The sequence below is a fragment of the Protopterus annectens genome, chromosome 12.part0, assembly GCF_019279795.1.
Source record: "Protopterus annectens isolate FY-2018-M chromosome 12.part0, PAN1.0, whole genome shotgun sequence".
In the NCBI taxonomy this organism is placed as follows: Eukaryota; Metazoa; Chordata; order Ceratodontiformes; family Protopteridae; genus Protopterus; species Protopterus annectens.
Window position 1 is genome coordinate 882381183 of NC_056746.1, and position 12286 is coordinate 882393468.

General features: G+C 43.7%; 1 protein-coding gene across 1 annotated transcript in view; it reads left to right on the top strand.

Moving 5' to 3' along the window:
* Positions 1 to 12286, top strand: part of NCOA3 (nuclear receptor coactivator 3) — a gene marked incomplete in the record, with an annotated part of 973610 nt that overhangs the window by 121937 nt on the left and 839387 nt on the right. The window contains 1 exon segment of the mRNA XM_044089911.1: positions 4842 to 5014. Within this exon segment, the coding sequence (XP_043945846.1) occupies positions 4842 to 5014 (173 nt within the window).

Consider the following 12286-nt stretch of genomic DNA (forward strand, 5'->3'; position numbering starts at 1 on the left):
CAATGTGGTTTTGATTCCTTAGAGGCCTCCTGCAGGGCTGCAGTTACTGGATCTGTGATTAGGGGGCATGCCTTGTTAAAGGAACAATTTACCTGATGTTAAAGCTAAATTGCTAGCTGCACCTTTACAGCATGATTCTGTTTGGTATTAAGGCAGAAGAGGTTTTAAAGAAAATGGAAGACAAAGCTAAGTCTATGCAAACTGTTAAAGACTTCTTACAAGTGCAGTCACCAACATTTAGTACACACTGGCCTACCAAAAATTGGTCCTTTCCTGTGTCAGGCAGAGCTCAAAGGGGCAAATCTGGATGCCCTAAGGGTTCCAGATACCAGGCACAATATTCATACAGGTCAAAGCAATGGAGCGCTTCCACCTCCAAATCTGGAGGAGATAAAGTGCAAACCTACAGAAAGCAAACCCATTGACTTCCTCTGCCGTCAACAAGCACTTATCTTTTGGCAGCACCCATAGAAGGAAAATTAGCACTTTTTGCTCAAAATTGGCAGTTAATAACCCAGGACAAATGGGTACTGAAACATCATATCACAGGGATACAGATTCCATTTCCACACTTTGCCAATGGCAAATGGTTGGTCAGATCTGCTAAAAAAAATCAATGGGCAGAGGCACAGAACCAGGCTACGTCCCTCATGGATATGGGGGCCATTCAGACAGTACCAGAACAAGAAAAAGGACAAGGTTTTTACTCTAGACTGTTCTTGGTACCCAGAAAGGACAAGGCCTGGCGGCCAACACTGGATTTATCGATTCTGAACACATACCTGGACATTCCAAAATTCAAAATGCTGACTTTGCAGCAGCTTCTGCTCATGCTGGGCAAGAATGCTTGGCTGGTGACTTTAGACCTAAAAGAGGCATATCTGCATGTCCCAGTAATACAATCGTGCAGAAGATACCTCAGATTCAAGGTTGCCTTAATGCATTACCAATTCTCTGCACTGCCCTTTGGCTTATCTACTGCGCCCAGGGTCTTTACAAAGTGCCTGGCACCAGTAATTGCATTTTGCAGACAAAGTAGTATGCAAATATATCCTTACTTGGATGACTGTCTCATTCAAGCAGAGAATAAGGACATTCTTCTTCTACACCTGGCATTTGTGAAAAGGCTTCTAACATGTCTAGGGTACACAATAACTGAAAAGGAATCACAACTGGTACCCTCTCAAAAGATAACATTCCTGAGTGCAAGCTTGAATACAACTGCTCAGTTGGCTTACCTCACGCCAAACAAAGGCAACTGACTGCTTACTTCAAACTGATGGCAACAAAAACCCAGTCTTCTGCAGGACAAATTCTGCAGGCTCTGGGCTTCATTGCATCCTGCATACTACTGATTCCATATGCAAGACTGCATATGAGGAAGCTTCAGTGGTACCTAAAAAGTTTATGGAGTCAGCATTCTCAGTCTGGAAACAATGATTCCTGTCATTCCCTGCCTGCAACAGGAGTTCTATGGTCGGCAAAGGCATGTCACCTAAACATGGGACAGCTATTCACTCTACCCCCTGCCAGCCATATCATGACAACAGACGCATCGGATTATGCCTGGGGGGCCCACATGGCAGAAAGATGCATTCAGGCAATATGGTCACCAAACCAAATGCATATACATATCAACCAGAAAGAGATGCTAGCTGTTAAAAATGCCCTGACAGCCTTCAAGGACTTATTATATCCAGGACAACTACTGATAAAGACGGACAACACCATGGTCATGTGGTTTATAAACAGGCAAGGGGGCACACACTCATACCCCCTCTGCAGATTAGCCATGACACTGTGGAACACAGCTTTGACCTACCAAATACATCTTCAGGCTCAATTCCTGCCAGGAAAACAAAACACTCTGGCAGACGATTTAAGCAGAAACCTTATGGACCCTCAAGAGTGGAAACTAAATCCACAAGTCTTCAGCATGATAAGAGAAATGGGGGAGCCCAGACATCGATCTATTTGCCACTCCTCAAAATTATCAATTGAAAAGATTCTGCACAAGGACCTATCAGTTTACGCCTTTCCTCCTCTGCCTCTTCTCCCCAAGGTCCTCCTAAAAGTCAGAGAAGAGAAAAGATGATACTAATTGCCCTGGACTGGCCCTGCCAATGCTGGTACCCAATCCTAAGGAACTTGTCTCAATACCCAGCTTGGACCTTGCCATAAGGACCACAACTACTGTCCCAGCAAAACAATCGAATCCTGCACGATCAGCTACAGACTCTAAACCTGGCAGCATGGCTGATCATATAGTCATACAAACAGCACCTCTCAGTAAAGCTGTGATGGATGTCATTTTGGAAGCCAGAAGGCCTATTACTAGAAAATCTTATGGTGACAAATGGAAGAGATCTGTGCTTGGAATCAAGCACAAGGAACTGATACAGTAGAACTAAATATTCCTCAGATATTGCAATACTTAACTGAGATGCTTGACAAAGGCCTATCTTTCTCATCAATTAAAATCCATGCCTCTGCCATTTCGACTCATTACAATACAGAGTCACCAATCTTTTCTTATCCTGTACTAAAGCAGCATCTTAGAGGAGCCAAAAATTTAAGGCCTCCTAGAAGATCACCATTGCCTGCATGGGATCTCAATTGTGTTGGATAAGCTCACTCTGCCTCCATTTGAACCAGCTGCTACCACTGATATAATGTTCTTATCATGGAGAACAGCTCTGCTTCTAGCAATTACTTCAGCAAGAAGAGTTTCAGAGCTACAGGCCCTCATGGCTATAGAGCCTTCTATCATATTTTACGCAGACAGGGTATCTTTGAGGACAAATCCTACTTTTATGCCTAAGGTGGTTTCCAGTGTGGCTCTTAACCAAACAATTCATCTGCCAACTTTTTATCCAAATCCACAGAACAAGGGGGAGAAAATTCTGCACTCCTTGGACATACACAGACCACTAAGATTCTACTTGAGCAGGACTAAAGCTCTAAGGAAAACTGAGCAATTACTAGTGACATATGCTGCAGGATCAGAAGGAAAGGCTATTTCAAAGCAGACCATTTCAAAGTGGATAAGCCACTGCATCCGTTTCTGCTACTTACACCATTGTAAACCTGGGCCCAAGGACATTAGGTCTCATTCCACCAGAGCTGCAGCTACTTCAGCAGCCTTTCTAAGGAGAGTACCAACCAAAGACATTCTATAGGCTGCTACTTGGAGTTCTGTTCACACCTTTACAAAGCATTATCATTTGCCTCTTTACTCTAAATCCAGAGCAGGCTTTGCCACTGCAGTTCTGCAGGGCCTTATAGCTGCTCCTAAAGCTGTTTAGCTCCAGCCCCCCAACCATAGCTTTGGGATTCTACCCAAATGTAATGACTGCAACAGTGAAACACGATGAACATAGTACAGTTGTGTACACTTAGCATAAATGTAGATGTTTGAATGTATTCACTGTTGCAGTCCAGGTTACCCTCATGCCATCCCCCGTCATTCTGGAGTTTCTTTCCTTCTCTATCTTCTACAACCTATGTAGTGTATTTGCTTGTAGATGAAGGTAAAGTTTATATTGATGCATCGGGGGCAAGAAAAACTAAAGAAAATGGCGTTGGCGCATGTTTTATACCCCTGATGTCCTGACATCATGGAAGAGGAGACGGCAAATGATGCAGGACCCAAGACTGGAATTCAGGCCGACTGAGTGCAACCTGCCAGCAGATTACCCTAAATGTAATGACTGCATCAGTGAATACACTTGAACATCTACATTTATGGTAAGTGTACACAACTGTACTTTCTTCATTCATACCTGAAGTAGTGAATGAGTTGTTTCAGTCCTTAAACCTGCCTACTTTCTTTCCCAGCCTATAGAATTTGGGGATAGGGTGTTGCGTTCTCTGGACATTCACAGACTGCTTAGATTCTGTTTGGACAAAATAAAATCCATTTGGAAATCTGATCAACTTTTCATTCATGGACCCTAAACTGGGCCAACTGGTATACAAGTAAACCTTTACAAGATGGATCTCTCATTTTGTTATTCTACATGGCAAGTCCTTGCCCTGATGCCTTTGAGCTTATTCTGCCAGAGCAGTAATCAGTAGCAGCCTCTGGAGCTTTCTAAAAGGAGTGGATGGCCCACTCTGTACTGGAGGCTGTCACCTGGTCATCTGTACCCATTTTCATTAAACACTACAGGATAGATGCCTTTTCAAGGTTTACAGCTGCCTTCACTAAATCAGTGCTATTTGGCTTCTTGGACAGGTTGTCTGCATTTTAACCATGTCACGAATAATGCAACAGTGATTTCAGTCAGGACAGAGTACCCGTTTTGTAAGAACTTGCCATAACGTTAGATGTCCTACGGATCAATGCAGCATTGCTTTCCCTATATACTTTTATATACTACTAACTCAATCTTTCTCCCTCAATTCCTGTCTTGTGGGAAGCACCCTAAAACCATGGGGACTTTCTTACCACTTCATATTATGCCCCTCCTAGCTGACCAGTTTTATGCCTCTGGGGTCTTTAGACCACTGGCTTGGAGATGGTCTGAGGAATTATGCTCGTATGTCCAACTAAATACCCCTATGCTTCTAAGGTCAGGTCCACCTGTCTGATGTATGATACAGTGGTTATAACCCTTGTGTTAGGAATACTGCAGAAGAGATCAGTAGGACATCTGTTAAAGTAAGTTCATACACAACTGTACTTCAGGCACATGCTCGCTGAACTGTAATTTAATTTACAGATCTTGAGTCTCTCTTGAGATTACCCAGATTATCTTTAGTGCAGTAGTACAACATTAAATGTTACGTTTTTAAAACATGTTTTGTGTTGTGTATTAATAATGCTGTTTTGCTTGTAGTGTCATGTGCAGTGGTGAAAAGCGCAGACGAGAGCAAGAGAGTAAATATATTGAGGAGCTGGCTGAGCTGATATCTGCTAATCTGAGTGACATAGATGACTTCAATGTGAAACCAGACAAATGTGCCATCCTTAGGGAAACTGTAAAGCAGATTCGTCAGATAAAAGAACAAGGTACTTTTTATCTTCACAGCCTTTATTTTGTAGGGCATTTTTCAAATGCATGTTAGGAACTGGATTGCATTTTCGTTTAGGATTACTTGCAAGTTGATGTTGACAATTAATTGTTACTGCAGGGTCACTGTGTAGAACATTTACACTAGTAGTTGCACAACCTGTTCACTCTCATTTTCTCAATTTTTAGCTCGTTAAAGAATGCTGATCTAGTCTGTTTTAGAAGTAAAAGAATTGCAGTAGCAGATTCAGATCAGTATCCTGGATTTAATGGCCACATTCAATGTTTGTCTTTAATGATAATACTGATAAATATTTTCATTCCATTTATTTCACTGTTATACTTGCATAGGTTTTCAGTAAAACATTGTTTTGATAATGTGCTTGCTTAATTTGATAGTAATGCGGAAAAATCCGAAGGTTGTTTGGTTTTTGGTACCCTGTTGTCTTGAATGGTTATTCTGATTTGCACAAGTAAGTCATGTGAAGTGCTTTTAATTGAATTAAGGCTGAGAAGGTGTGTAAATCTGTGACTTTTATCATATTGTTCATTGATGCAATAGCCAAGGCTGTATGGGTGATATCCTGCCAAGTGTTTAACAACCTGACAGCTTCCAAAGCTTCAAGGCACCTTCATTGCACACAAACTGTCAGACAGCTCGAGCTGTGCTAAACAAGAGAGAAATTTGGACACCAAGCCCTTCAGAGATTTAATGCTGCAGAAGATTATGCTCCTGTAAAGCTTTTGACGATCAACAATCTGCTTTGGTGCTGATGTTCTTCGTGTTTCACTGTTGCAGTCATTACATTTGGGTAATCTGCTGGCAGATTGCCCTCAGTCAGCCTGAATAACAAGTCTTGGGTCCTGGTTCGATTGCTGTCTCTTCTTCCATGATGTCAGGTTGTCAGGGGTAAAAACATGCAGCTGACGCCATTTTAATCAGTCTTTCTTGCCGCACAGTGCCCGAAGCAGAAGCAGTTCACAAGTGCTGGTCGGCCGACTTATGAAATTTTCATTTTCGAGTTTCAGAACCGAAGTCTTCAAACTAAAGCTAAGTACCCCATTGGGGAAATTCTTTCTTGTTCCTTACCGATGTCAGTAAAAGTTAATTGCATTACTTGTGGGAAGCAAATACCTCATAAGGATTTTCATTTGTACTATATTCCTTGACTAGGCCCTGATCACAACATGCTTTGCTTTCAGTTTTGTGCTAAATTTAACCAACGCACTATTAAGTGTTGGTCTATTTTTGCTTCTAAATATTTTTGTTCAAGATTTCACTGCCCTGAAATGTCGTCGGTTAGCAATCTGACTACCGGAGTTCACAAAATAACGCAAGGATAAAGACAGAGACAGACTGTCGAGGTCCAAAACCAATGACAAAGCTTCACCTAAGCCAGTCGCCTGTTCGCCGGTACTCAGTGACGCGCTTTCGCAGCCACTGATACCCGCTACTTTTGTGTTGCAGGACTCTACCGAGACCCATTCGGAGTCTGGTATGCCGCGAGATTCGCGAAGTATTGAACCCGCGGATGTCTCTCCCTTGGATGGGTCTGGAGCTACTGAGCAGGCACCGGCTTCTGAGGGTGTTTACAGGCCTCAACATTTTTATATTAAACCGAAGCCATCAACAAAAACATGGTCAAAAACAACGTCAATGTCTAAAAAAAAAAAAAAGACGACGCATGAGCCATGTGCTTAGGCCCCTATGACTAAAAGAACAAATTATCAAAATGGCTGAGGATTTAATTACCTTGATCAGGGGTCCCCCCCTCCCTGCTAAGAGGCCTAGGCAAGTTACTGATTATGAATCTTCAGATCAGGTTTCCATTTCTTCTGATCAGGAATTTTCTATTCCACCTTATGAGGGTTCAGATGCAGAGGAATCCATCCCATCTGCATCTCTTCCTGAGGATTACTCTTTTGGAGAGACTTTGCATACTTTAAGGGAACATTTTCACTGGGAGAGTCAGGACTTCTCTGAATCAAAAAGAGGCGTAGGGATTTCCTTCTCCTTCCTCAACATAGGCTTTTGGCAATACCGCCTGTATTAGACATTGTTGATGTGTTTTCTGAATCAAGCATGGCTCCTGATTCCCTGCCTCCGGCTCCTAGTAAGCCAGACCGATATTACAGGGTTCCTGACTCCCACAAATTGCTTTTCAAAAATCCTGCTGCTGATCCTGAGACTATTTCTCAGGGTCCCAAGGGTGTTAAGGCTTCTACAGCCAAAAATCCTACCCCTTCTGATAGAGATTCCATGGCATTGGATAGATGGGATAAGAAGGTTTATATGCCTGCAACCTTGGCAATCAGGGCTTTAAACTGCTAGTTTCATATGCTTAAATATCAACAGCATGTTATGAGCTTACTGAAACAGAAAATGTTGATTTTTGATTGTGTGGAAAATAGAGTTACAGGATTTGTTGCATTCAGCAGAACAAGTTGGAAAGCATTCTTTGCAATGTGGTTTTGATTCCTTGCAGGGACGCCGTAACTGGATCTGTTATAAGAAGGCATGCCTGGCTCAAGGAGCAAAATCTGCTTGATCATGTTAAAGCTAAATTGTCGGATGCTCCTTTACAGCATGATACTCTGTTTGGTAATAAGGCAGAAGAGGTTTTAAAGAAAATGGAAGACAAAGCTAAATCTTTGCAAACTGTAAAAGATTTCAAGTGCAAGTGCAGCCACCCAGGTTCAGTAGGCACTAGCCTACTATGAATTGGTCCTTTTCTGTGTCCAACAGAGCCACTCGGGGCAAACCCAGGCGCTCAAAAGGCTCCAGATGTCAATCGCAGGGATCTTACAGGTCAAAGCAGTGCGGTGCCTCCACCTCCAAATCTGGAGGTAACAAAGCACAATCCTACAGTAATCAGTCTCAATGACGTTCCTGTACCATCTCCAAGCACTTACCTTTTGGCAGCCCCCTTAGGGGGAAAACTAGCACTTCATGCTCAAAATTGGCAGTTAATTACCCAGGACAAGTGGGTATTAAACATAGTATCCCAGAGGTACAAATTTCATTTCCTTACTTTGCCAGTTCCAAACTGATGGCCAGATCTGCCATAAAACCAGTGGACAGAGGCCCAGAAACAAGTCATGTTCCCTCATGGATATGGGGGCTATTCAACCAGTACCAGAAAAGGAAAAAGGACAAGGATTTTAGTCAAGACTTTTCCTGGTACCCAGAAAAGACAAATCATGGCATCCAATGCTGGACTTATTGATTCTGAACACGTTCCTGGACATTCCAAAATTCAAAATGCTGACTTTACAACAACTACTGCCTATGCTAAGCAGGAATGCCTGGTTAGTAACTCTAGACTTAAGAGGCATACCTGCATATCCCAATAAGGGAATCTTGCAGAAGATACCTCCGCTTCAAAGCAGGTTTTTTGCATTACCAATTCTCTGCACTGCCCTTTGGCTTATGTACTGCGGCCAGGGTCTTTACAAAGTGCCTGGCAGCAGTAATTGCATTCTGCAGACAAACTTTAAAATTTATCCTTAGTTGGACGGTTGTCTCATTCAGGTATAGGACAAGGACACTCTTCTTCAACACAAGGAATGCCTAGCATTCTAGCGTGCCCTAGGGTTCACCATAAACGAAAAGAAATCAAAACTGGTACCCTCTCAAATAATTTACATTCCTGGGTGCAAGCTTGAATACAACTGCCCAGATGGCTTACCTCACGCCAGACAAACAAATGCAATTGCCAACATACTTCAAACAAATGGCAACAAAAACCCAGTTATCTGCAAGACAAATTCTGCAGGCTTTGGGGTTCATGGCATCCTGCATTTTACTAATTCCATATGCGAGACTGCATATGAGGAAACTTCAATGGTACCTAAAAAGTTTATGGAGTCAACATAGTCACAGCCTGGAAACCATGATTCCTCTCATTACTTTCCTACAACAGGAGTTTCTTTGGTGGCAGAGACATGTCACCAAATTAAGGGACGGTCATTCACTCTACCACCTGCCACCCAAACCCTAATTACAGACGCATCAGACTATGCTTGGGGGGCCCACCTGGCAGAGAGAGATGCTTTCAGGGCAAATGGAGCCCTAACCAAATGCATCTACATATCAACTAAAAAGAAATGCTAGCTGTTCAGAATGCTCCGACAGCCTTCAAGGACTTACTTCATCCAGGACAACACCACAGTTATGTGGGTACCCATTCCAACCCCTTTGCAGACTAGCCATGGCCTTGTGGAACACAGCCTTGACTTATCAAATACATCTTCAAGCTCAATTCCTGCCATGAAAGCAAAATACTCTGGCAGACGACCTAAGCAAAAACCTTATGGACCTGCACGAATGGAAACTGGATCCACAAATCTTCAGCATGTTAACACAGAAATGGGGAATGCCAGACATGGATCTATTTGCCTCTCCCCAAAACTATCAGTTGAACAAATTCTGCACAAGAGCTCATTACAAAAAAGCATGGAAAGTGGATGCTATATCCTTCAGCTGGAAAAACCTATCAGTCTATGCCTGTCTCCTCTGCCTCTTTTCTCCAAGATCTTACTAAAAGTCAGGAAAAAACAAAAATGATTCTAATTGCTCTGGACTGGCCTTGCCAACACTTGTACCCGCTTCTAAGGAATATGTCACACCTTCCTCCGTGGTACTTGCCTCAAGCTTCTTATCTATTGTCTCAGCAGAACTATCTAATTCTGCACACTCAGCTCCAAACTCTGAATCTTGCAGCATGGCTAATCAACTAATTATTCAAACCACATCTCTCAGTAAACCTGTGATGGATGTCATTTTGGAAGCCAGAAGGCCTAGTACTAGAAAATCTTATGCTGATAAATTTACGAGATTCTGTGCTTGGAACCAAGCACAAAGAATAGACACAGCAAAGCCCAGTATTCCTCAGATTTTACAATACTTAACTGAGATGCTTGACAAGGGCCTATCTTTTTCTTCAGTAAAAATCCATGCCTCTGCCATCTGGCTCATTACAACAACTCCCCTCTTTTCTTCTCCACTGCTAAAACAGTATCTCAGAGGGGCCAAAAAATTAAGGCCTCACAGGAGAGCGCCAACTTCTGCATGGGACCTCAGATGTCCTTCAAGGATGCATCTGCAGTCCTAACAAATGGGTTGTCCTGCCTCGGGCAGCCCTTCGGTCGCCGGATTCCAAAGTCTGGGTCTGGCCTCGGCTGATGTCGCACTTCACCCGACGTCATAGCTGCTGTCAATTGGGTATAAAGGCATCAGCCGACGCCATTTTCCTCAGTCTTTCTTGCCGCGGTGCAAGCAGAAGCTGTTCGCAAGTGCCGGTCGGTCAGATCCAGAGATTTCTACTACCGAAGACTTCTAAAAAGCTAAGTAACCCGTTGGGGACTCTTTCTTGCCTCAGCCGATGTCAGAAAAAGTAAATAATTGTTTAACTTGTGGGAAACAAATACCTCATAAGGATTTCCACTCTTACTGCCTTCCTTGCTTAGGCCCTGACCACGACGTAGCAGCTTGTCTAGCCTGTGCTTCCTTCAACCGACGGACACTTGGACGTCGGTCGGAGTTTGCGGAGGAGTTTTTTGGTCCCGCTTTTGCTTACAAAATGCCGTCGGAGACTCTGACTTCGCAATTAGCTAAAAAGCGTAAGGAAAAGGACCGACACTCGCGGTCCGCAGTTTCGGCCGAAACCACGGTTAAGCCAACCGCGAGTGTCTCTGTTTCGGCTGAAACAGTCCTCGGTTCTTCCTTCGGCCGAAAGCTTACCTCCTACAGCCGAGGCCTCACACAGCATGGCTGAATCTGCTACTGAAATTCCTCCTGCTGTAGCAGGCACCCAGGATTTATCAGATATTATTCCTTTAGACATATCTACTCCTGCACGTGGAGCTGCTAGGCCACCTGCATCCATGTCTATCAAGGCTTTCTCTAGGGCTAAAGCAGCTAAGTCTTCTAAGGCCTTGCCTGCTAAAACCCCCTCACACAGGCCTAGCTCTAGTTCCCAAATGCTCAGCCTGGCAGAGGATCTCATTTCTTTGATCAGGGGATCCCAACCTCACCCTGAGGGCCTCTCATCCCCCTCCAGAGAAGAGGCCTAGAGCAGAGCCCCCTGAACCAGTTTCTACGGATTATTCCTCTGATGATTCAGAACACTCAAATCCTCCTGAAGGCCCTTATTCTCCATATGAGGATTCTGACACAGAAGACTCCATTCCTTCTGCCTCTCCTCCTGAGGAATTTTCTTTTGGGGAAACATTGCATGCTATGAGGGAGCAATTTCAATGGCAGGGCCAGGATTTTTCAGATTCTAGGAAACGCCCAAGAACCTTTTTACATTTGCCACAACATAGGCCTTTAGCTATTCCTCCAGTACTAACAGTTGTGGATGATTCATTCAATGATGCTTGTACTGCCCTTGACTCTCTTCCCCCGGCCCCTGCTAAGCCCGACAGATACTACAGGGTCCCGGACACACATTATCACTTGTATAAGGCTCCTATTGCAGATCCTGAAACTATTTCTCAGGGCCCCAAAGCTGTAGCAACTGCCAAAAACCCCCTCCCCTCTGATAGAGAATCCAGAGCATTAGAGAGATGGGGTAAAAAAGTTTATACTTCTGCTACTCTTTCGGCTAGGGCCTTAAACTGTCAATTCCACATGATTCAGTATCAGGAATTTTTGTTAGATCAGCTAAATAAAAAACTATCCTCTCCTGAACCTATAGACCGTAAGTCCCTTCAGGATTTGGTAAATAACACTCATCAGGTCAGTAATCATTCCTTAAAATGCGGCTATGATGCACTGGAGGCTTCTTTTAGATCAGCTATGACTGGTACAGTGATCAGAAGGCATGCATGGTTAAAAGAGCAATCCTTACCAGACCATGTAAAGGCAAAGCTCCTGGATGCTCCCATGGAAAAACTCAGTTTGTTTGGCTCCCCTGCACAGCAAGTGTTAAAGAAGGTGGAAGAAAAAGCAAAATCTGTCCAAACAGTCAAGGATTTCTTACAGGTCCAGCCTCCTAGGTTTAGTAGAAATTGGCCTTCGAAGAATTGGTCCTTTCCAGACACCAACAGAACACAGAGAGGCAGAAATAGGCGCTCAAGAGGCAGAGGTCAATCCAGAGGTGCCTACAGGGGACGTCAGTGGCAGCCTAACAACCAGAGAAGTACTGCCACAGATCCAGCTACTACCACTTCCACAGGGCAGTCACAGTGACTTGCCTCTGATACCGCCTACCAGGGAACAACTGGAAGCACCCTTAGGCGGAAAGCTAGCCTTATTCTCAGTAAAC